This window comes from Rosa rugosa, chromosome 6 (assembly GCF_958449725.1).
Source record: "Rosa rugosa chromosome 6, drRosRugo1.1, whole genome shotgun sequence".
Lineage (NCBI taxonomy): Eukaryota > Viridiplantae > Streptophyta > Magnoliopsida > Rosales > Rosaceae > Rosa > Rosa rugosa.
This window is the reverse complement of record NC_084825.1, coordinates 41049745-41074568: the sequence shown is the minus strand read 5'-3', so window position 1 is coordinate 41074568 and position 24824 is coordinate 41049745. Positions and strand designations below refer to the sequence as shown.

At 46.3% G+C, this 24824-nt stretch overlaps 1 protein-coding gene and 1 long non-coding RNA gene across 2 annotated transcripts; both read right to left on the bottom strand.

Moving 5' to 3' along the window:
* Nucleotides 1-905: 905 nt before the first annotated feature.
* LOC133717517 (uncharacterized) lies at nucleotides 906-2354 on the bottom strand. The gene is made up of 3 exons (XR_009849688.1): nucleotides 2019-2354; nucleotides 1569-1628; nucleotides 906-1473 (listed from the first exon to the last, which is right to left on the bottom strand). It is a non-coding gene; the product is annotated as an uncharacterized LOC133717517 (long non-coding RNA).
* A 520-nt stretch (nucleotides 2355-2874) lies between these two features.
* LOC133718770 (disease resistance protein RUN1-like) lies at nucleotides 2875-3528 on the bottom strand. Its single transcript, XM_062145651.1, has one exon. It carries the CDS (start codon nucleotides 3489-3491, stop codon nucleotides 2988-2990), a length of 504 nt encoding a protein of 167 aa, XP_062001635.1. The 5' UTR covers nucleotides 3492-3528; the 3' UTR covers nucleotides 2875-2987.
* Nucleotides 3529-24824: the final 21296 nt, after the last annotated feature.

The following is a 24824-nucleotide window of genomic DNA, read 5'->3' as shown; positions in this document are numbered from 1 at the left end:
AGCAGACGTGCAGTGGTGCTGCAGGGGCAGCAGGGATACGTGCGCAGGGGCGCGTAGGTGCTGCAGGGGCAGGCACGCAGGTGAGGCTAGCGTGGGCTAGGAGCTGCGGTGATGAAGAAGATTTTTGGGTTTTTGGTTTTTGGTTTGTGGTTAAAGCTCGTGCTGATAACGTGTTTAAGGAAAAGAGAAATCGAGAGAGATTGAAGAGAGAATCATCATCATATTATTGAGAATAGGAGCCCTATATATAGGGATTACAAAGTACATATTCTAATGTTACAAGGAATACTAATCCGAGTAGGATTAGGAATTCTAGAACCTTCTCTCCTATTCCTACTCCTAGTTTGATAAGGCACACTATGTCGATATTCCTTCAACAAGCTGACTATTAAGCATAAGCAGGTGTTAATACTTGCTCTTTGAATTGATTAGGATCTACTTGCTCTTTGTATTAATTAGGATCGATTTGAAATAGAGTGATGAATAATCGATAAATCGAGGTTTTATTTTGTGGGGAAAAAAAAAAAAATTTGAGTTGCTTCTACAAATATATTGAGATCGTGATCATGATATGTCTTCACTTTGAAAACCGGGATTGTTATGAAACACCTGCTCATTTTGACGAGAGCCACTCTAAAGATCAACCAGGGGTACCATTCAACATTTTGTGGGAACACATGAGCACCGCAGCTTGTTACTTGCCTAAACTCATGCTGCTACTCATTCCATTTTAACTGTTAGGAGCACCCAGATAGTGCCCCTTCTTTAGGAGGCAGTGCACAATAACCAAATTTTTCTTTGAAACTAAATGGTTCAATAGCCAAATTATAAACACTGACAACAATGAAGATGAGCAAAATGTAACCGAATTGTGGAAACCTTAAAAAAATTGGTACAAGAGTCGGGAAGAAAAGACGTACATTGTCCAAGATTATAAATGGATAAATGGGGCAACAACCATACAGAAATACTCGGTCCACATATGCACAAGCAGGGATGCCAGAACTTTATAATGTAGCTCAACAATCCACAGTAATTGTACAAATTTTGGTTTGGCAAGCAACTACACTGTAAAAGTGTAAATAGACAAAATCCAGTGTTATGCACGACCTTGTGATGACAAGGTGGTCCCGGCTATATTCTTAGCAGCATAAACAAGCAATACCATGGTTTTTCTTTGGACTCAGGACCACGACAATCTTCGTAAGTAAGAGATCTCCTTACTCGAGTGTTATGCATTCTTAGCAGCATAAACAAGCAATACCATGGTTTTTCTTTGGATTCTTAGCAGCATAAACAAGCAATACCAAAAACCATGGATTCTTAGCAGCATAAACAAGCAATACCATGGTTTTTCTTTGAACTCAGGAGTCAGGACCACGAGAGTCTTCGTAAGTAAGAGATCTCCTTACTTGAGTGTGATGCCAAACACTATGTGCAATCCTTTTTTCTTTTCTTTTTTTGAATAAAACCCTAGACAAAAAGAAACAAATGAGCTATAATACAGAAAAAAGTGGCTTAATTAAAATTTAAAAAGATAAGAATATCATTATACATTTATACTCCACCTTAAGGGTGTATACTCCGTCTGGCTTCATCTGCCGCAAGATCAACTTGATTCCCTTTGCCTGATTAAACAGTATAATCTCTTTAGATCAATGGTATAAGTACTCCAATTCGCATGTTTTGAGAGCCATCAAAAATTACAAAATGCTTATGCAACACTAATGTAACAATGTAAAGTTGTTAACAGAAGCCAACATATGATAACTTCATAAGCCTAGTCTTCATGTTCATATTCATTCAACATATGATAACAATTGGAGTGTAAACTTAAGATTAAAAGCAATTTTGGTAGGACCATCCGATGCGATCAGTGGCCACCGAACCATTTTGAAACACAAGCGTCTGGTGATAGAGTAGATTATTTCTACATTTATGCACCACTTGACCATCGTTAACACTACATTTAGCAATCCTATTTCTTGTATAAGCAATCAAGTAGGAAACAAACAAACCTTCCACAACAATGCTTCAAATTACGAGGACTTGACCGTCACCTATCAGCATTAGTTGTTGAGGTAAAGAAAGCTGATGGCGGCAATGATACAAAAGCATGCCTGAGGCACCATAGAACAGCCATCAACAAAGCAACGGGTCCAAGAATAAGGAATCTTGGGTGTCCCATTTTGCACAGATGATAAACTTCTTGCCACGTGCCACAGCCAATATGACAGACCATAAAAAGCCTTGTTTCAAATGGAATCCTGGACTCCAGAGATGGAGTTGTTTGATTCCTGCCTGTGCGGGCAGCTCATGACACGTATTATAGTTCATCTGCAAAATTCAACAATCGATTAGGTCTTCTCCTTGATTCAATATTCATCTCACGTGCACGCCATGTGATTCGGTAATTCGGATTTTACTGACTTGGTCCTTTTTGTTGGACACCCTCTCAGCCCAACAACAGCTCGTGTAATACACGGTCTGTTAACAGACCTCAGGTGGGTGGTTACTTGGGCCGCCAAACACTCTCTCGACATTTTTATCTCGCTTTTTCACAGGAACTTCCTTCCTTGCAAAGAAACGAACTCCGCAGCTTGTGATGAACGGGTGTTTTGTTACCATCTTTTTACATTCACCTGTACGGACTCCATTTTCTACTACAAACTCGAATCTGGCCTCAGTGTAATGTCGTTGAGGGCCGGACCACGATTTCATCACTGGAAGTTGAGAGCATGGAACATATCTCAAGAACATGTGATCTAACTCAATCAACCTATTACTCCTGACATCCCCATTATCGAGCAAACCAAAGCTGAAACTATCCTCTCCATGACATCCCCATTCTCTAAATCTTCTAGTCCATCGAAGCTTATTCTAAGAACATCTTGAATACCCCTGTGTGGGATCTTCTTTATTTTCCAACACATATTCCCACTCGCGTGCACTTTTATTATCGAGAAAAGTTCCCAAGACTTTAAGTGCTAAAGGCAGACCTTGAGCATATTCATTAATTTCCTTGAGAGATGATTGTACTCAGTAGTGGGTTGGTTTGTTATGAAGGCATACTGGTTGAAGAGTTGAAGAGCTTCATCATCAGGAAATAACTTGGGAGAATAAGTCTCATCAACTCCACTCAGAGATTGTAAATCTCTAGTTGTTATGATGATTCTACTTCTATCACCAAATGAAGGCTTCATCCTTCCTAGCAAGGTTTCTATCTGGGCAAAATTGTCCACATCATCAAGAACAAGAAAAACCTTTTTCTGACTGAGCCTTTCCAGTATCATATTGTAACCTCTGCGCAATATGCCTAAGCTCTGCACATTTTCGTTCAAGACTCCAGATAGAAGTTCTGCTTGCATCAGTACATCACCTTTCTTCATAAAACCTTCTCTGACGTTTTGAAGAAAGCAATGGTGTTCAAAATCACAAGATATTTTGTCATACACAGCTCTAGCAATGGTTGTTTTGCCTGAGCCGCCCATTCCCCATATTCCTACAATACGAACATCATCCACCCCATCATCCCCATCATCCACCCTACGACATAGTAGAGACTCCATTTTTTCTATGTGAGAAGCCATTCCAACCAGGCCATTCACTTTACGTGATGAGCTGTTGATCAATCTGTTAAAAATGTCTGCCACAACTTTGTCAATAAGCTTGGCATCATCCCTGCAAAATTGAAAATCCAATTACGTAAAGCCAATAAGCCATAATGTCAAATCATATGATTGTCAAATCATACGATTGCTATATACACAGCACCCACACTGAACTAAATCAATTTTAGACTCGCAGGATCCATGAATTCAAATATGCAGGAGGATGTTTAATGACTACTCCGAAGTCCCAAAGCACAATCCAATTAAGCTACCTCATATTATTATAGGGCCAAAGTATGGTTTTCTCAGCTAAAAATAAAACTAAACAGTGAAATGGCAATGCTGCAGAAGCCAGACTTTGAGTGACTTTATAGTTCTTTCATTACATTGGAGGGGATCAAACTCTTGATCAAGACTAGTCGTAACCCAATTTCCAATCTGTCATCACCACTTGGGCTAACTCAAAGGGCTTGACTATAATCACTATATAATTCATAATCTAGGCTGCACTTGATCATCTTTGAATTTCTAAATTATTATTTTTAGGTGACAGTTTTACTAAACATGTATATTGGGCTTGACTATTATATATAATTCATAATCTAGGCTGCACTTAATCATCTTTAAATTTCTAAACTGTTTAAGTAAAAGAGATTCGAGAGAGATTGAAGAGAGAATCATCATCGTATTATTGAGAATAGGAGCCCTATATATAGGGATTACAAAGTACATATTCTAATGTTACAAGGAATACTAATCCGAGTAGGAATAGGAATTCTAGAACCTTTTCTCCTATTACTACTCCTAGTTTGATAAGGCACACTAAGTCGATTTTCCTTCAACACTCCCCCTTGTGCCGCTCAAACTTGGTGGTGACGCTTCATCCGTTGCCTCGTTAAAAACCTTGTCAGGTAACAAAAACCCTGTGGGACAAAAATAACCCTGGTCGAAGGACAAAAAGAGCACAACACGTCCTTCACTCTTTGAGTTTGAACATGTAGACATCATAACTCCCCCTGATGTCGACATCTCCCCTTGATTTCTACAATCATGGGAGTTCGGATAACTTTCTCAATCCAATGCTCTTCACATGTTTCTCGAATGTGGATTTAGGTAACGACTTAGTGAATAAGTCCGCTACATTATCCTCTGATCGGATTTGATTCACTTCAATCTTTAGAAGTGATTGTTGTTGCTGATTATAAAAGAACTTAGGCGATATATGCTTGGTGTTGTCGCCCTTGATGAAACCTCACTTCATTTGTTCAATACAAGCTGCATTATCCTCATAAATGCATGTAGGTTCATCTGTGGTAGACTTCAAACCACAACTTCCTTGAATATGTCTAATTATAGACCTTAGCCATATACATTCACGAACGGCTTCATGTAGAGCAATAATCTCTGCATGATTCGAGGAAGTAGCAACAAGGGTCTGTTTCGTAGACCTCGAAGATATCGCAGTGCTTCCCATGGTAAAGACATAACCTGTTTGGGAGCGACCTTTGTGAGGGTCAGAGAGGTACCCTGCATCAGCAAAACCCATCAAAACATCATTGTCGTTTTGATGGAGGGGAATAGGGTGAGGCCGGCCACCCTTGGTGGTGGTGGCGGCGTTGGCGGCAATATGGCCGGCCACTTTGTCATGGTGGACGGTGGCTCCATGCCTAATGGGGTCCGATCCCATTCTTCCTTCATTCCTCTTCTCTTTGTAGGGATAAAATAGGCCCATATCAATCGTACCTCTTAGGTATCGAAAGATTGTCTTTACACCAATCCAATGGCGGCGTGTTGGCGCAGAGCTATGTCGAGCTAACAAGTTCACTGCGAATGAGATGTCTGGTCTTGTGCATTGAGCTAAGTACAATAATGCGCCTATTGCACTTAAATAGGGCACTTCGGCCTCTAATGATTCTTCGTCCTCATCCTTTGGACGAAATGGATCTTTTCCTGGCTCAAGACTACGACCAATCATGGGAGTACTCACAGGCTTTGCTTTATCTTCATGAAAGCGCCTTAGAATTTTCTGAGTATATGCAGACTGATGGATCAAAATTCCATCACTACGGTGCTCGAGTTCTAAACCGAGACAAAACGGTGTTTTCCCAAGATCTTTCACAAAACCGTGTTTTCCCAAGATCTTTCATCTCAAATTCGGATTTCAAGTATTTAGCAGTTTCCTTAAACTCATCTAGAGTTCCAATTAGGTTCATGTCATCGACATAAACTGCTACGATTGCAAATCCGGAACTTGTTCTCTTAATGAACACGCATGGGCATATTTCATTGTTAATATATCCCTTCCCAATCAAGTAGTCACTTAGACGGTTATACCACATCCGTCCGGATTGTTTTAATCCATATAGTGAGCGTTTTAATCTTATTGAAAACGCGCTCCGTGGTTTAGAGCCACTTGATTTGGGTAATTGAAGTCCATCTGGAACCTTCATATATATCTCTGAATCTAGATCCCCATAGAGATATGCTGTAACCACATCCATAAGCTGCATGTCAAGTTTTTCGGAAACTACCAAACTGACAAGGTAGCGGAACGCTATAACGTCCATTACGGGAGAATATGTCTCCTCGTAGTCGATTCCAGGGCGTTGTGAGAAACCTTGCGTCACAAGGCGGGCTTTATATCTTACCACCTCATTTTTCTCATTACGCTTTCTAACAAAGACTCATTTATGGCCAACAGGCTTTACATTTGGGGGTGTCTGCGTTACAGGCCCAAATACCTGTCTCTTTGTTAGTGAATCCAATTCAGCCTGGATCGCATCTTTCCATTTAGGCCAATCTGCTCTTCGTTGACATTCTTCAACAGAGCGAGGTTCGATATCATCATATTCTATAATTCCTTTAGCAATATGATATGCAAATGCATCATCAATCGCCATAGAATTTCTATCCATCATCTCATGTACACTAGTGTAATTCATGGAGATCTCTCTATTCTCTGGAGTTGGTTCTGACATTGGAGCGTCCCCCAATGATGTCTCTTGGACATAACCATAATCCGGAATATTCTCATGAGATGGATTATTTACATCGATGATTAATGAATTATTTTGTGCCGAACTCGCTTTCTTTCTTGGGCGAGAATCCATCGAACCTATGGGCCTCCCGCGCTTCCTGGCAGGAGCTGTAGGCCTAGCCACAACGTCACCAAGGGTGGGGACGTTGGCGCCATACTCATGTACTCTTGAGGTGGCGTCATGTCCTCTAATTTTAGGGGCATCAATCCTTGCAGGCACGTTTGCAGCAGGTATATGTGATCTCGTCACTTTAGCGATATCAGAAAACGCATCAGGCATCGATTCTGCTACGTTCTGAAGATTGAGAATTCTCCGCACTTCAATTTCGGACTATGCGGTTCGGGGATCAAGATGAGACAGAGTGGGGACAGACCAATTCCTGTCGTTCCTGTTGAACATTGATGTTCTTAGCTCCCCCTAACGACGGGAAGACTGTCTCATCGAAGTGACAAATCCGCAAATCGAGCGGTAAAGAGATCGCCTGTCAAGGGTTCTATGTAGCGGATAATCGTTGGAGAATCATATCCAACATAAATGCCTAATCGTCTTTGAGGACCCATTTTGGTGCGCTGTGGCGGCGCAATAGGCACATATACTGCACACCCAAATATGCGTAAGTGTGAGACATTAGGCTCATACCCAGTCACCATCTGGGACGCAGAAAAGGGTTGAGTGGCAGTGGGCCTCAGACGAATAAGCACAGCTGCATGCAATATTGCATAGCCCCAAGCAGAAATAGGGAGATTGGTGAACATTACCAATGCCCTAGCGACCATTTGTAGTCGTTTAATGGTGGCTTCTGCGAGACCATTTTGGGTGTGAACATGAGGAACTGGATGTTCAACTTCTATCCCAATGGACATGCAATAATCATCAAAAGTTTTTGATGTAAACTCCCTCAGCATTGTCTAATCTTATAGACTTAATAGGATGATCAGGGTGGTGAGCCCGTAACTTAATTATTTATGCTAGGAGTTTAGCAAATGCAGCGTTCCTTGTGGACAAGAGCATGACATGTGACCAGCGTGTCGATGCATCAACCAACACCATAAAATATCTAAATGGTCTGCATGGTGGTTGAATAGGTCCACAAATATCACCTTGCATTCTCTGCAAGAATGGTATATTTTCTTTAAGTGTCCTTTGCATAGGATGGTCTCGATCCTAATTTTGCTAAAGAGCAGGCTTTGCAGAACGAATGATGGGCTTTAGAAACAACCAATGAGGATTTTGGTTGAGCCACGAAGTCACAATTGACTTTAGAAGTAGAAATTGGAGTCAGGGGAGCAGAGGTGGCGTCAAAGCCACCCTTGGGCCGCAGGGGCATGGCGGCGCCGGCCTGTGGTGGCCGGACTTGAAGGTGGAAGGCGTCGTGAGGCGTAAGTGCTCCTCCTTGATCCAAACTTCGAGTTTTACTTCCTTTCGTTCTGAAAAAGGGATGTCCGTGTGAAGTCTTTAATATACGGATCATCATATCACGACCTGGGTGTCCCAAACGGTCGTGCCAAAGCCTATATGTGTCAGAATCCCATAAATCATCTCTCATGACATGGTTGGATTCAATTATTCAAATATTGGTTGCATACAACTCACTAGATCGACACATAAGTTTTTTTTTAATACTCGGTTATTTCCGTAGTCATTAGAGGTGATGCAAAGGAACTTTTGTCCATTCTCACAATGCGTTTCCGCATGAAAACCATTGGCTCTTATATCTTTTAAGTAATATAGTTCGAAAAATATGTCCATGACATGAAAAATAAATTGATACTTTATTAATAATAGCCAATGATTACATCAAAGTTTCGTGACCATAATCTAATCCAAAGTAAAATCAAACATTAGACAAATTGTAGTCACTCAATTCGTTCAGTAATTCCAATTAAATATGACCAGGGAAGTAGAGAGAGATGTCGGTGGAGCAAAGCTCTCTTAAGTACCACTAATCTCAATTACTTTCCTAGACATCATACTTAATTGAGTACGCCTAGAGGAAAAGAGATAATCCAATAAGTGATTTTATTGATTAAGGCATAATTGCCATTACATAATTCTTGGAAAATTAAAAGACTATTCTAAATAAAAATCTACGGCATTCTATCTTCATCGCCAGATTTAAAGTCTTTTATAGCTCGATATCTTGATTACCATTGATCAGGTACTCCATAAAATACCATGAAGAGGATGCTCTCTTGATTGAGATGTATTGACACAATACATATGGTCCCTAGGACCAATGGCGTTGGAAATAGTGCTACCATGGCCAAAAGTGGCGCCATGGTGTCCAACCTTATACCCTCAACGTCATGACTCCTATGGTCATGTTAGGGTTTTCTCAATCAATTTGTTCTTTTGTGTTTTCCACAATCATGCATAAATAATATGATGCAGAAAGCCTCCGAACAATATTTGATAACTCTTTCAAAGTTTTAGTGAAGCAGATATTATTCCATCGTGCTTCCATGTTCGGAAAGTTGTGAATGTTACTAAAACGTTCACTAGGCGCAACCCAAAGGTTGTTAGCGTTATCCTCATTCATGTACTCAAACTGGAGGGCCATCTTCATGTGGCGTTTCATCAGGGTAAATGCCCTGGAAATTTCTATCTCAGTTTGTGAGTCTTGAGCGGTTCCTTTAGAACATGGCTCTTGGATTGTAGGCAAATAAATATCCCGTGCCCGTAGAATCCAATGGAGTAAAATCGAGCTCGTTCAAGTTTGATATCCAAAAAGGAGAAACAAGAACGGATTAGTTTCGGAGTCAATGCTTCCACGAAAACTAGTATTAAGATTTCCAAGAAATTTGGATTAGACCGAAACAATGATGTTTGAATGGTCAAAATAGATGCTCACGAAAGCTCTTAGTCCGTAGCTTACGAACGCTCTTAGTTCGTTAAATCGATCCTTACGGACGCTCTTAGTCCGAAGTCTTACGAACGCTCTTAGTTCGTTAATTGCGTGAATCCCCACGATTCCGCTTTTCAATGATCGAACCCACGTTATAAGAAAGGTGGGATGTAGAAGAAGGGAGGTTTTCAAGTCCCCGAAGAAAAAGAAGGAGAAAGTTAAATTACGGAAAGCGGGAACTTTAATTATAAAACTTACTTGGTTAATTCGAAGCTTGAAATCTTGATTCTTGAATTCTTGAACTTATGGAAGCTTGAACTATTGTTGATTGATGGAGGGCTCGGTGATGAGGGCAGCAGGGGGTTGTAGTCGCTGCTGAATATTTGCAGAAAACTGGGCCGAAAATATGGCAGCTGCAAGTCCGGTTTCGGTGGCCGGTATTGGTGGTTGTCGGATGACCGGAAGGACTGCAGGAGCAGCAGTGGTGTGCGGTGGTCCGAGGGGGCTGCAGGGGCAGCAGAGATGCAGGGGCGTGCTGCACGGGTGCGCAGGCGAACAGCAGGGAGCGCAGGGGCGTGTAGCGCGGGGCGCGCGCCGGTGATGGCTTGGCTAGCTTGGGCTAGGTGCTGCGGTGGTGAAGAGGATTTTCAGTTTTTGGTTTTTGTTTTGTGGTTAGAACTCGTGCTGATAACGTGTTTAAGTAAAAGAGATTCGAGAGAGATTGAAGAGAGAATCATCATCGTATTATTGATAATAGGAGCCCTATATATAGGGATTACAAAGTACATATTCTAATGTTACAAGGAATACTAATCCGAGTAGGATTATGAATTCTAGAACTTTTTCTCCTATTACTACTCCTAGTTTGATAAGGCACACTAAGTCGATTTTCCTTCAACATAAACGATTATTTTTAGGGTGACAATTTTACCAAGCATATATATTGGGATTCCATGCGATAGATTAGGATAGTAAAAAGAGATTACAATGAAGAATTACCTATAATGACGCGAGTCCCAACCAGACAAATTGGTGGCTTCGGTTAGAGCGGACCTCCACCTCTGTACCTCTTCACTGTGGATGTTAGGATCGCGATTGTGTTTGGCAAAAGCTTCTGCAAAAGAATTCTTGAGTTTACGAACATCAGAGGGATCCACTTGGTAAAAAATAGGCACCACAACTTGTTTATTCGTGTTCATGCATTCCAGAATTGTGACGAGTTCTTTTAAGCACCATGTGGAAGAAGCATAGTTTTCAGAGAAAACTATAATAGAAAACCTTGACTCGTTGATAGCTTTTAGTAGCTGTGAGAGATGGTTGCCTTTTCTAAGCTCTTCAGAATCTATGAAGGTGCTGATTGCTTTCTGTGTCAAAGCTTTGTAAAGATGGCCAACGAAGATCTTCCGAGTATCCTCCCCCCTAAAACTCATGAAGACATCGTATTTCCAACCGCGGCCAAAGGAAGAAGCCATTTACAAAGCACAGAACTTGAAGCTGGTGCTGATCTAGTAACAAACAAAAATGCAGTTGGAACTTGGAGATGATGGGTTGCTTGATGTTTATGAATTTCTACTTCAAATTAGCAAGTATTAAACAGTTTGTTTGGTACCTGCCAATTCATACCTGTGTGAAGAAAATAAGAACACGTTCGTTCAAAAGCAAAAGAGCAAAGAGCGTCCATCGTTTTCGGCTTTTCTATATAGAATATGAAAAGAAAACACACCATCTCGTTGTGATTGTATACTGGAACTCGTTTTCGGCTTTTCCAAATAGAATATGGAAAGAAGACGCACTATCTCATTGTGATTGTATTCTGGAACGCCCTTTGCAAGAGCTTTTGAACGAACGCGTTCTTATTTTCTCGCACAGGTATGAATTGGGTCATTGGGAGGTACCAAACAAACTGTGAACAATATAGCATCCAGTAGTACCGACTAGGCCCAAGTGCAGTAATAGTGTGGTTTTCATTATGAAGATGGCCCATGAGCTCTGTTATGTGAGCTGTATCTTAGTCATCAGCATTTTAGTGATTGTATTAAGCATAAGCAGGTGTTAATACTTGCTCTTTGTATTAATTAGGATCGATTTGAAATAGAGTGATGAATGATCTTAGCTTTGATCGATAAATCGAGGTTTTATTTTGTGGAAGAAAAAAAAAACAGAAATTTGAGTTGCTTCTACAAATATCTTGAGATCGTAATCATGATACGTTTTCACTTTGAACACATGTTTCACCGAGATTGTTATGAAACACCTGCTCATTTTGATGAGAGCCACTCTAAAGATGAACCAGGGGTACCATTCAACATTTTGTGGGAACACATGAGCACCGCAGCTTGTTACTTGCCTAAACTCATGCGGCTACTCATTCCATTTTAACTGTTAGGAGCACCCAGATAGTGCCCCTTTTTAGGAGGCAGTGCACAATTAATGTTCTCCAAAATCTCAAACTGTGTTAACAGGAGGTGTTCCGGCTTTCTATGCCAGAAGCAAAATAGTTCACAATAAACGCCTCATATTCCCACTTTTTATGCAAGAAGCAAAACCTGTCATAACTTTTATAGCAGTAACCGACATATTTTTTTTTTGTGTTTCAAAATATACATAAAAACTGCTAAAGATGGATAAGTGTGCACGACGTGATCCCTTATTCACACTGCAAATGAATGATACAAACGCTCATTAATTTGATTCCAATCAATCCCAAAGTAACACTTTTCTTATACACTAGGATCTCTAGACATATAATTTTTATGCTGATCATCTTAATCTCACATTCTAATTCTATTAGTTGGTAACTGTTATGCTCAATCAATAATAGCAAGGACCATGTCCTAACACCGCTGGGGTTTCTAGATAGACTTATAGATTCCAGGCAGATTATATCCGTACATTCCTGAAAGTTCTCATGTACAGTACATCGAAATGGGAACTGAGGTGGTTTTCATTGGTTGATGTTTGACGTTCGACAAACACGATGAAGGTGAACAATCATATCGATCGTGATTTTATCTTTCCTTTCAGCAAAGGAGACAGATTGAGAAATTCTCACTACTGCTTCAATTTTCAGTGGCAGGTAGTAATATGATAAAACAGAGGGGCCTTCAGGGAGTGGCTATGCATAATATTAAGGAGGACATCATCCTCGTCATGAAGAAACATAAAACATATAACGAGTTTTTGGTCTTGAAGGTATATCAGACTATATTACGGCAAGTGATGAACTAGGAGTTTTAGTAAGATGGTCTTCGATCACTTCTACAGTTTTAGCTTTTTATGTTGTATTTGTGTTTGAACCTAAAATTGGCAATGCCCACATGGCACACAGGTGGGTAGGGCCTGCAAGAAATTTGGCTTAGGACCGCACTTGAACGGTTGAATAGCCGCAGCGTAATGAAAAGCCACAGTGAGTGGCTGCTGCGTAACGAATGTCAATAACGCTTATAATAGAGTGTGTGCCTTGCTAAGAGAATTTTCAAGAAATAATCTTTTAGTCCCTTAACCACTCAGCATCTATGCCGAAGCTCAAGGGACTAGGGGGGGCTCTGTTTGAACCAATATTTGGCAAGGCTCACGTAGCAGATAGGTGGGCCCGACCTACAAAGCGTAATGAATGATCGCGGCTAATTAGCCGCGGCACATTAAAGATTTACAAAGTTGATTATCAACTTTATGGTAGAAGATAACGTGTTCAGAGAATCGTTACTGAGATCAAATGACTCACAAGGCCTAATGAATGACTGCCAATTAGCCGCGGCACGTTAAATGTTTATTGTCAAATTTATGACCGAAGATAACGTGTGCAGAGAGCTGTTATTAAATCAGGAGAGATCAAATGAATCACAAGGCGTAATGATTGACCGCGGCTAATTATTAAATCAGGAGAGATCAAATGAATCACAAGGCGTAATGATTGACCGCGGACCCACAAGTCATAATGAATGACCGCGGCTAATTAATTAGCCGCGGCACATCAAAGAGGATATTGTCAGGAGAAACGTTACCAAAGTTTGTGGCAATTAACTTGAATGAGCATCAGGAGGTGTTATTCCCGATCATCAGTTACAAGACCTGATTGATTGCTCATGAAAGAATCAATCATTGATAACGTCAAAAATATCACAAACATGAATACTGTTCTATTTGTAATCAATGCGGTCTTAGCTGTAAAGGCTGAGATTGCTTCTTTTCCTTCATTCAGTAGTTTAATTTCATTATAAAAAGGACCATAGGATTCATTGTTAGGGGTCCTCGACCAAACGCTCTACGCGATTATTCAAATTTTATCTCAATACATTTCAACAATTCTACAACACTTATCAATCTTCACGTGTTTATCTTATTGCTTTTATTTTACCGGTACTTATCTTTCCTGCACTTTACTTCGTTGCTCTTTACATTCTTGTTATTTATTTTCCTGCACTTTATTTCCCGCAGTTTACATTCTTGTTATTTATCTTCTTGCATTTTATTTGATGCACCTTTACATTCCTGCACTCGTTAAGAAAATCACCAGAACGTTTGGATCTAATAAACAAGTTTTCTAGCATTCATGCGTTTCTTTGTTCATACCCGTATAGAATCAAGGCATCAGGGTAATAATTTATACTTTGATTTTATTTTTACCGTGACTTGTGAGTATCTGCATCCCATAGATTGTTAATGCTCAAAGTCTGGCGGTAGCCAAACCTTCGTTTAACGCGGGTCCGGTGGGCGGACCGCTACTCAATACACTTGGTGATCTTTGCTAGCTGTCAAATGAAAGATAGGGCGTCAGAGGGAGACCGCGTTGGGCGGTCTTCACTTCTCCGATGCCTAAGTCAGTCAATGCATATAGGCAGCATAACAATAAATGAGTAGTAAATGCGTAATTAATGAGGAGAGAGGAGAGAACCTTTTATAGGTGAGGAGAAGGCTGATCTTCTCCTTGTTTTCGATGTGGGACTGATGTACTTCAGTTCTCAGCTTCAGGAGCTTCTGATGCTATCTTGACACGGCGCGTGGCGGCGCGTTGGCGGTGATCTGGGGGTGATCCGAGGCTCAGGCGGTAGCTCGCCTGGCAGTGTGTCCGTAGGTTACTCATTTGGCGGGAATCAGTACCTCTGGCGGTACAATGAGCGTAGCCCAATATAGCTAATTATGCATGTAAATGTACATGTATGTACAAGTCCCCCAAGTCCCCAGTCAAGGAGGGCAATCTTGGTTGGGGAGTTGTTCAGCGGTGTGAAGCGTTATCTTCCGCTAGACTTGCAGCAGCATAATTAGCGTCAGTGCGTTGTCAACCATGGATTTACTGAGCAAACACTTTATACCCTTTCGGGTGGGCCCCTGCTAGGCCCCCCAGGGAGTCCCCCACTCCCCGGCTAAGATGGACCTCCGGATGGTCGGTTAATTGTTTGTTGAGGGGGAGCTGCACGGAGCAGAGGGTGTTGGGTACGTAGCGAGTCCAATCTTAGTACCCAAGTGACGGGGGTCAACGTACCTGATTAGGGTCGTCGTAGACTGTTGACAAGTCCCCGTGTCCCGTAGGGACGGTCTGATTTAACGCCGCGTGGCGGTCGTTGTCAGAGTGAGGCGTGGCCTCGGGATCCGCCACTGGCGGATATCCCCCCGCTGGTTGTAGCAGGAAGCAGCGTCCAGTAGACGTGCTTGGCGGTATTTTATTGAGCGGTATTGCGCTGAACAAAGTACGCAGCTTGCAAGATGAAAAGGGGGCTCCGCTAGCGGTGTGTCGTGTAGCGGAAGACGGCCCTCTTGCATGATGACAAGGGAGAAGTTCCGCTGGCGGAGACTTCGTCACCTGGAAGGTGACAAGGGAGAAGTTCTGCTGACGGGGTTTCGCTCAGCGGAGACTTCGTCACCTGAAAGGTGGCAAGGGAGAAGTTCCGCTGGCGGGGTTTCGCTCAGCGGGGACTTCGTCACTTGAAAGGTGGCAAGGGAGAAGTTCCGCTGGCGGGGTTTCGCTCAGCGGAGACTTCGTCACTTGAAAGGTGGCAAGGGAAAAGGTCCGCTGGCGGGGTTTCGCTCAGCGGAGACTTCGTCACTTGAAAGGTGGCAAGGGAGAAGTTCCGCTGGCGGGGTTTCGCTCAGCGGAGACTCCCGACGGTTGGCGATTTCCTCCCAAGTGGTTACTTCCATTAGACGCTTCGTCTGATGGAGGTCGACACGTGGCCATCTCCCAGAGGGTTAGCGTCTGGAAGCGTGTCTCCTAAGCCTGGCCGTCTTCTCGCCATTAATGCGAGTAATTATGGATTTTGTAACCGAGACGACGCCTCGGTTAATCCGGAGAGTAAGTGGATACGTGGGACACGTGTACGGCCGGGGCGCGATGTCGTTTTTTAGTGGACGGTTTAGGATTCTTTGACGTTGACATAAAAGGGGCGGAACCCAGCGAGATTTGACACTTTGCTAAAGCTTCAAACTCTTCTGTCGTCTTCAAGCCTTGTTCGTCCGAGACTCAAGAAGGAGGCTGCTGGGATTGGAGTTATCGTACCCAGGAAGACGAAGATTTCCCCCATCGAAGACCATTGCTTGCCACCGGAGTTTTCGCCTTTGAGGTTGGTCTCTTGATTCTCTTCCCTGTTTCATTGGTTTTGTCGATTTCTGGGTTTTGTTGTTTCTGTGTGTTGGGGTGTTATGTGTTCTTCTCTGGTGTGCTCTGAGGGTGTAAAGTGAGATTTGGGGGTGGGTTATGGTGTTTGGCAGAGAGTTGGTGTTTAGGGATTTGCTAGATGGTCGAATCTGGGTTGAGTGTGGTTGTTCTTGTTTTGGCCTTTTCTGGGTAACTGTTCTTGATGTTCTTGGCTATAACTGATATAGGCATAGGCTAGATCTTGTTTGAGCTAACTGATTTGGGTTTTAGGGTTTGGGATGGCTACCGTCGTAGAGATCTCGAGCAGTGAGGATTCCGGGTCTGACCTGTCGTTCGGCTTGGCGGATAGAATATTTATTGACTCGTTGCGTCCGTCTGCCCATGCAGGAACCTCACTGCCAGAACCGCTAGAGATTGAGCCGCTACAAACCATACCCTGGGAAGTAGCGATGGGTCGTGCCTCGCGTCCAGAGAGTTCTAGGGCAGGGGAGGCTGCCGCTGCCAATAATAGGCGTGATGAGCGGTTAGCCAGTAATAGTGCTGCCAGCGGTTCCGCTGACGGGGGAGACGTGGCGGGGGAGGATACCGAGTCAGCGTGGGTCTTTACCGACGGCACCTACGTTGACGAGGCAGGAGGGCGGATGACTGTTGCCGCCGTCAACCGGTTGAAGCGGACGTACCGGTTGCCAGGTTCAGTGAAGCTGCGTCCGCCGACGGTGGACGAGAAGGCATCTATTCTTCCAGAGGGGTTTGCCGCCGTGCACGAGGAGATATTCCGCCAAGGAGTGACGCTCCCGCTGGAGCCAAAGCTTCAAATCTTGGTGTGCGAGTTTGGCCTTGCCTTTGGGCAAATTTGTCCCAACATGTGGCGGTTAATGTTGGCGCTGAACTCACTATGGCGGCTGTCCGGTTGTGAGGGGCCGATCGTGGCGGAAGTGCTGCACTTCTAGGAGCTGGTGTACGTGAAGCGCCAAGGTTGCAGAGGGCAGGTGAATTTGAGACGCCGCCAAGGGGCACCCAAGCTGATCGAGAACCTGAGGGATTCCATGTCCTACTGGCGGGGGACCTTCTGTGTTGCCACGGCGGGGTGGGAATACCACGCTGGGTCCAACGAGGGGGAGCCGACGTTTAGGATTAAGTCGGAGTTTTAGCCTATCCAAGGTTGTTTCCCGGTCTCCGCTGAACATAACTGGCGGTTTTCCTTATGTATAGCCTTGTACTTCACTAACGATTACTGTTTTTGCTTGTGCAGCGGGCTTGCGCTATAACCTGACTCGTGAAGAAGAGTGCCGCGTGGCACGTATCAGAGGCTGTTGGCGGAATCGCAACTTGCTGGACTTTCGCCTTCTTACCGGTTGGGAGTTGTTGGTCGATCAACGACTGACTCGTGCCATTGGTAAGAAATCTCAACCACATTGTACCTTCTATCAGGCTGTCACAGGCTAACTGGTTTGCTCTTTTTTTTTTTTTTTTTTTTTTAGAAACTCCGCCAGGTAACAAAGCGAGCCGCGACGCTTTTGACAAAGCTATGGACCGTGCTGAGATCAACAACTTCCTGGAGACCATGTATGCCTCCGGGCTGGCGGCTCAGCAAACAGTTGTGAACCCGGAAACGCTGGCACTGAGCCCGTCCGAGGTTCCAGTGGCGCTACCCATGCCGCTTCACTCCCACCTGGGTGACGATGGCCTTCCCGTCGTTCAGGCGGGGGCCAATATGGCTGGCGGGAAAAAGAGATCTGCTACCGCCGCGCCTCAGAAAGAGAGAGAGCCTGCCAATCGGCGTGGGCCACAGAGGGAGAGAGTGGTGCAGCCGGCGGGGACCGTCACCGCCGCCGGGTTGGAGCAGCCGCCGAGGGGGTCGAGGCCTGTTGCTGGAAACACAAGGGTGCTTCAGCGAAGGCGCCGGCAGCATGACTCCGCCGATGAGGAAGAGGGGGACGATGTGGAGACCATCGGGGCCCGCCATCAGAAGAAGGCTCGACAAGCTCCGCCCAAGGCGCCAGTGGTTGCTGAGGCAGAGGTGCCTGCGAGTGACTTGGACTCATTTGCTGCATATGCAGAGTTCATGACCGACGGTGAGCGGGAATTTCTGTACCACCTCTGCGAGCGGTTGGGGTTTGGCGGCCTAGCGGGGATTTCTCACCCAACGGCCATTGACCAGTCGCCTTTCAGCTCGGCCTTTGGTCATCTGTCGGTTGGGCTACATGCAATGTTCCTGGCGGCGTCGAAGCAGCCCCGAGTTGAGCGGGAGCTCAGGGAGGAGATGGAGGGTCTTCAGAGAGAGCTGGCGGAGGCCAGGAACAGGCTGGCGGGGGTGGAACGGCGTCTGGCAAAGGCGAATTGTGACGCCGCAGATGCCCGCGGCAAGCTGGAGGTGGCTGTCCAGCGGGACCTGGAGCGGAATGATCAAGTCTCCAAGATAGAGCAAGACATGTCCCTGCTGCAGCAACGGGTGGCCACTAAAGATAAGAAGGTGGATATCATGCAGCGGGAGTCCGCCGCCAGACTTGCCGAGGTGAAGAAGCTGGAGGGTGAGATCGCCCGCCTGAGAGCCTAGGGAAGCCGCGCTGCGGCCGCCGCCGTTGAGGCATTCAAACAGTCGGCCGAGTATAAAAATGCAATGACTGAGTCGGCGAAGGCTGGGGCCGTAGCCAATGTGGAGATGCTGAAACGGAAGGGAGCTATCGACTGGGTGAAGGCGTCCCAGCCCGACGTGCCGGTAGCACCGAAAGCCCCGCCAACTCAGAATGTCCCGCCGGCGAAGGATGTTGCCCTCGCCCAAGCTGAAGGTGCTCGCTCGGGAAGTGGAGAGAGTGGCGCACACCCAGCGGATGGTTCCCAGCGGACTCCTCCTCCTACCCAGTCGGAGGTGTCCCGTGCTGGTTTCTTGGCGGCTCATACTCGGGCGGATGGGACAATAGAGACCCCAAGTCCCACTGCTCGAGGGTCTGACCAAACAAGCCGCGCACACCCGCCGCCGCATGCCGAAGGTGAAGATGCTGAGGCCAACCCATGAGAAATGTTGAGCCCCTTTTTGTAGCCGCTGAGGCATAAAATTTTTTTGTAATGAATATTTTTGGGTGGGGAGTCCCAACCTTCTATATGGAATGAAATTTTGAACTTTGGTGTCTGTCATGATATGCTTGTGCCGATAGGGTTTTGACTTGAAGTTTTCTTTTGCTAATCAATGAAACATTAAAGGAATTAAGATTGGTCCAAGTGCACAGTGTAGCGGACGTGGTCCGCTGACGATTGCTGGCGTTGCCAGTTGCCCTTAGTGCTAGACTTGGTAACAATGGTTTGAATAATTCCTCATTTCATTGATAGCTGACTGATCAGCGTTTACAAAAGAGGGGTAGTACCCGTTGGGTAGCTTCCCTTAGCTAAATATTGAACAAAAATTTAGCTAAGTCAAGATGCTCTTGGGTAGCGGCATGACTATTTGTAGTAACACCGAAGGTGTTCGGTATTCCAAGGGTGGGTCGTTGTGACGCCATCCTTGTCCATTAAGTAGAAGGTGCCTGGGCTAACGACTTCCACAATTTTGTATGGACCTTCCCAAGTTGGGCGGAGTTTTGTTGGCGGTGGAATTACTTCCTTCATTACCCAGTCCCCCAGTTGGAGGTTCCGGGCTTTGACCCTGGTGTTGTAGAAGCGTGATATCCGCTGTTTGTTTTGCAGATTGTGCAAATGGGCCTTGTGTCGTCTTTCCTCTAGGAGGTCCTTGTCGAGGTTGACGCCGTCGCTGTTGGTCTCGGGGCAGTATCCTTCGACCCTAGCGGTAGGTTGAGTTACCTCAATAGGCAGGACAGCCTCAGTTCCGAACATCATGCAAAAAGGCGTTTCACCAGTGGCGGAAGTTGGGGTTGTCCTGATGGCCCATAGCACCTCTGGGAGCTTCTCCGCCCACAAACCCTTGGCGGTGTCGAGTTTCTTTTTTAGCAGCTTCTTGATTATCTTGTTTGCTGCTTCGACCTGGCCGTTGGTTTGGGGGTGAGCGACAGACGCAAAACTCATCTTGGTGCCAAGATTGGAGGTGAAAGAGATGAGTTCCTTGTTGTTGAACTATGTGCCGTTGTCCGTAATGATTGTATGTGGGACACCGTAGCGGCAGTAGATGTTCTTCCAGAGGAAGTGAATTACCTTGGCAGTAGTTATTGCCGTCAGTGGCTCTGCCTCTATCCACTTGCTGTTGTAGTCGATAGCAACAATGATGTACTTGAACTGGCCCTTGGCGGTTTGGAATTTTCCCATCAAGTCGAGGCCCCACTTAGAGTGAACCCATGGGCCGATGATGATTGACAGTGGCTCCGCCGGTGCATGTGGGAGATCAGCATATTGTTGGCACTTGTGGCAGGATCTCGATATCTGCCAGGCGTCGTCACCGAGTGTGGGCCAAAAGTAGCCTTGTCGCATTATGCGATTGGCTAAGGATCTGGCGCCCGAGTGGTTTCCGCATTCTCCGCCGTGGATCCTCGCCAGCACGGCCTTTCCTTCCTCTGGGGTTAAACAGCGGAGGTTGGGGTGGGTGAATCCCTTGCGGTACAGCTTGCCATTTTGGATGTTGTAGCGGGTTGCTCTCCGCCGAAGCTGTCGTGCTTTGACCTTGTCCTCTGGCAATGTCCCGTTGCGCTTGTATTCGATAATCTCGTCCATCCAGCTGGGATTGACCTCAATGTTGAAGATCTCCGCCAGGGTTTTTGTGATACTTGGCTTGTCAAGACATTCCACTCTTGTGTCCGCTGGACTCTGATGTGGTTGGGCGGTAGCCAGTCTCGCCAGTGAATCAGCCTTGGCGTTCTTTTCCCTGGGGATTTGTGTGATGGTGTGAAATTTGAATTTTTTGAGCAGTGTCTTGACGTACCCCAAATATGCCGCCAACTGTTGGTCTTTGGCTTGGAAGCTGTCGTTGACCTGGTTAACGACTAATTGAGAGTCGCTGAAGATATTGACGCTGTCAGCACCTGAGTCGATGGCGAGGAGTAGGCCGGCGATGAGTCCTTCATATTCTGCCATGTTGTTTGAAGCCTTGAAGTTGAATTTCAACGCGTACTCTGCGTTCAGCCCCCCTGGTCCTGTTAGGATGACCCCGGCGCCGCTGGCCTTGGCACTAGCGGAGCCGTCCACATGCAGGTTCCAATCTGATTGCTGGGGGGCTGGTTCTTCAACGGTCACCATTTCCGTTCCGGGCTCCGCCTCCTTGCCCGGTTCGAGTTGACACTCGGTGAGCTCAGCAATGAAGTCCGCCACCGCCTGGCCCTTCATGGCGGTTCTTGGCTTGTACTCAATGTCGAACTCGCTGAGCTCAATGGCCCACTTGCTGAGGCGCCCTGAGTGCTCAGGGTTCTGCATTACCTGTTTCAGCGGTTGATTGGTTAATACATGAATTTTGTGGGCCTGAAAATACTGGCGGAGGCGCCTGGCTGCAACGATGAGTGCGAGAGCGAGTTGCTCTAAGGGAGGGTATCTTGTTTCAGCTCCGTTCATGCCTCTGCCGGCGTAGAACACTGGGAGTTCCTCTTGGCCCTCGCGCCGGACAATGGCGCAGCTTACCGCTGACACTGATACCGCTAGGTATATGTATAGTGTCTCTCCTTGCACAGGAATGGAAAGGAGTGGGACTGCCGCCAGGTATTCTTTCAAGCCCTGGAACGGCGCCTGACACTCTGGGTTCCAGTTGATGACTTTCTTGTGAGTCGTTTTGAGGACTTTGAAAAATGGGGCACACCTATCCGTGAGTCTGGAGATGAATAGAGAAAGGGCGGTTAGCTTGCCCTGGAGGCACTGGACGTGCACCTTATACTCAGGGTCCGCCAGGTCAAGGATGGCTTGTACCTTGTCCAGGTTTGCTTCGATGCCTCGTTCGCTGACGATATAACCCAGAAACTTGCTGGTGGTGACGCCAAAGAAAAACTTTTCTGGGTTGAGGCGTATACCATAAGCCAGGAGAATGGTTACTATGATCTTGAGGTTCGCCACATGTCCGCCGGCTTTTATGCTCTTGACCAGCATGTCGTCCACGTAGACCTCGATTATTTTTCCGAGATGCTCCGCGAACATGGCGTTCGTCAGTCGTTGATAAGTTGCGCCGGCGTTCTTCAGACCGAAAGGCATGACATTGTAGCAGTATAGGCCTTTGTCGGTGGTGAAAGTGGTGCACTCCTGGTCGCCGGGATGCATCTTGATCTGATTATAGCCGGAGAAAGCGTCCATCATGCTAAGGAGCTCATGTCCAGCGGTTGCGTCAACCAGCTGATCAATGCGGGGTAGCGGGAAACTATCTTTTGGGCATGCCTTGTTGAGATTTTTGAAGTCGACACACATCCGCCACTTGCCGCTGGGCTTCTTGACCATAACCAGGTTGGAAATCCACTGGGGATAGATGACCTGGCGGATGAATCCAATGCCCTGGAGCTTGGCAACCTCCTCTCCTATTGCCCGGTATTTTTCCTCATAAAAAGCCCTCCGCTTCTGCTTGATGGGATAGAAGGATGGTTTGATGGTCAACTTGTGTGTGATGATTTCAGGGGAGATACCTGGCATGTCCGCGTATGACCATGCAAAGACGGCAGCATTGTCACGTAGGAATTGGGTGAGTTTCGCCGCTACCTCTGGGTCCAATTGGGCGCCTATGCGGACTGTCCGCTCAGGGTGCTCGTCCGAGATGCAGACAACTTTCAACGACGTTTCTGGGTTGACTGGCTCCTTCTTTACATACTTCTCCTCCTCATCCCTAGGGTCCTCGAAGATATTTGGCGGCGGTGCCTGGTTTCCCACTGTCAGGATTTCATGGCGGCGTGTTGACCGCGCTATAGTCGTTGAATAACATTCTCGTGCCAACTGCTGACTTCCCCTCACACAGCCCGTGCCGTTGGGTGTGGGGAACTTCATGAGAAGCATGTATCCGGCAATAATGCATTTGAGCTTGTTGAGTGCCGGCCGTCCGATGATGGCGTTATACGAGCTGAAACAATCAACGACTATGAACTCTGTACCATTGTTTTGTCTAGATCGCGGCACTGAGATGCTGCCGCCCGCCATCTTGTGACGAATGCCTTTAGTGATTCGTCTGCCCCTTGCTTGACGCTGAACAGCTGACTTGTGTTGTGATGTCCGGCGGACAATAAGATGAACCGAGAGAGGAAGGCGTGTGACAGTGCATGGAATGAGTCAATGGATCCCGGCGGACACTCGAAGAACCAGTTCATTGCCTCCCCGTCCAGCGTCTCGCTGAACAAGTGGCACAGGGTGGCGTCGTCAAATCCCTTGTTGTTGGTGACCTTCTTGAAGGTGTCCATGTGGACGAAGGAGTCGGACATGCCGCTGTAGTGTGACATCTTTGGGGTTTTTGTGTACGCTGGTCTGATAGCCTGCAGAATCGCAGCGGTGAAGGGCCCTGGTCTGGACTCGAAAAGCGGATTTTGAGTTGGCGCTGGGGCGCCCGACTCCGCCCAGATTAATCTCTGCTCCAATTGTTGCATTCTTTCCAGTATTTGGGCTGTTGCGCTACCGGCGGAACCTGCCTGGATGTTCCGCTGGACCTGTCTGCGCCTTGGCGCAGGTGGATTGCCTTCAGTCCTCGCCCTAGCTTCCGAGCGGTTGGTGTGCGGCAGTGATTCCGCCTCCTGCTCCAACATTAGCTGGGGAATGGGCGGTGGTCCCATCCCCAATAGTTCAGGTGGGTCCAGCGGTACCTGCATCTGTATGACTGGGCCTGGTACCAATGTGCCAGTGTTGGGCCGACTACGCCTGGTGCTGCGTGATTGCTCACTCTGCGCTGGATTGGCGGTTACCTCCAGCGTCCTCTTTAGTTCATCAAAACGAGACATCAGCGTAGCCACCTGCTTTTGGGCCTCGGCCTTCTCTCTGCGCTCTTCCTCACGCTCTCTGTTTGCCTTGTGAAGGTCCGCCAGTGCCAGCTAGTACATAGCGGCGAGATCCTGGCCTGGTGGGCGGCTGCTGCTTGGATTTGCCTCACCGCCGGGGTTGGCTGGGGTGTTGAATAGTGCGCGGTTAACACCTACCGCTGGGTTGGAGGGTTGGGGAATGGCGGATTGGTCCGCCTACTCTTCAGCGTTTCCTCCGCTACCGTTAGTCATGGTAAATGTGGTGGGATGGCCTTTTGTTCAAGGGTTCCCACAGACGGCGCCAATGTTAATGCTCAAAGTCTGGCGGTAGCCAAACCTTCGTTTAACGCGGGTCCGGTGGGCGGACCGCTACTCAATACACTTGGTGATCTTTGCTAGCTGTCAAATGAAAGATAGGGTGTCAGAGGGAGACCGCGTTGGGCGGTCTTCACTTCTCCGATGCCTAAGTCAGTCAATGCATATAGGCAGCATAACAATAAATGAGTAGTAAATGCGTAATTAATGAGGAGAGAGGAGAGAACCTTTTATAGGTGAGGAGAAGGCTGATCTTCTCCTTGTTTTCGATGTGGGACTGATGTGCTTCAGTTCTCAGCTTCAGGAGCTTCTGATGCTATCTTGACACGGAGCGTGGCGGCGCGTTGGCGGTGATCTGGGGGTGATCCGAGGCTCAGGCGGTAGCTCGCCTGGCAGTGTGTCCGTAGGTTACTCCTTTGGCGGGAATCAGTACCTCTGGCGGTACAATGAGCGTAGCCCAATATAGCTAATTATGCATGTAAATGTACATGTATGTACATAGATCTATCAATTGTCACTCGCACTTTCACGTTCACTCACCGAGTTGCACAGCACGAACATTCCGGCTAGGTAAAG

Excerpts from the sequence above, each read along its gene's own strand:
- LOC133718770 (XM_062145651.1), bottom strand. The coding sequence starts at position 3,491 with ATGGGCGGCTCAGGCAAAACAACCATTGCTAGAGCTGTGTATGACAAA.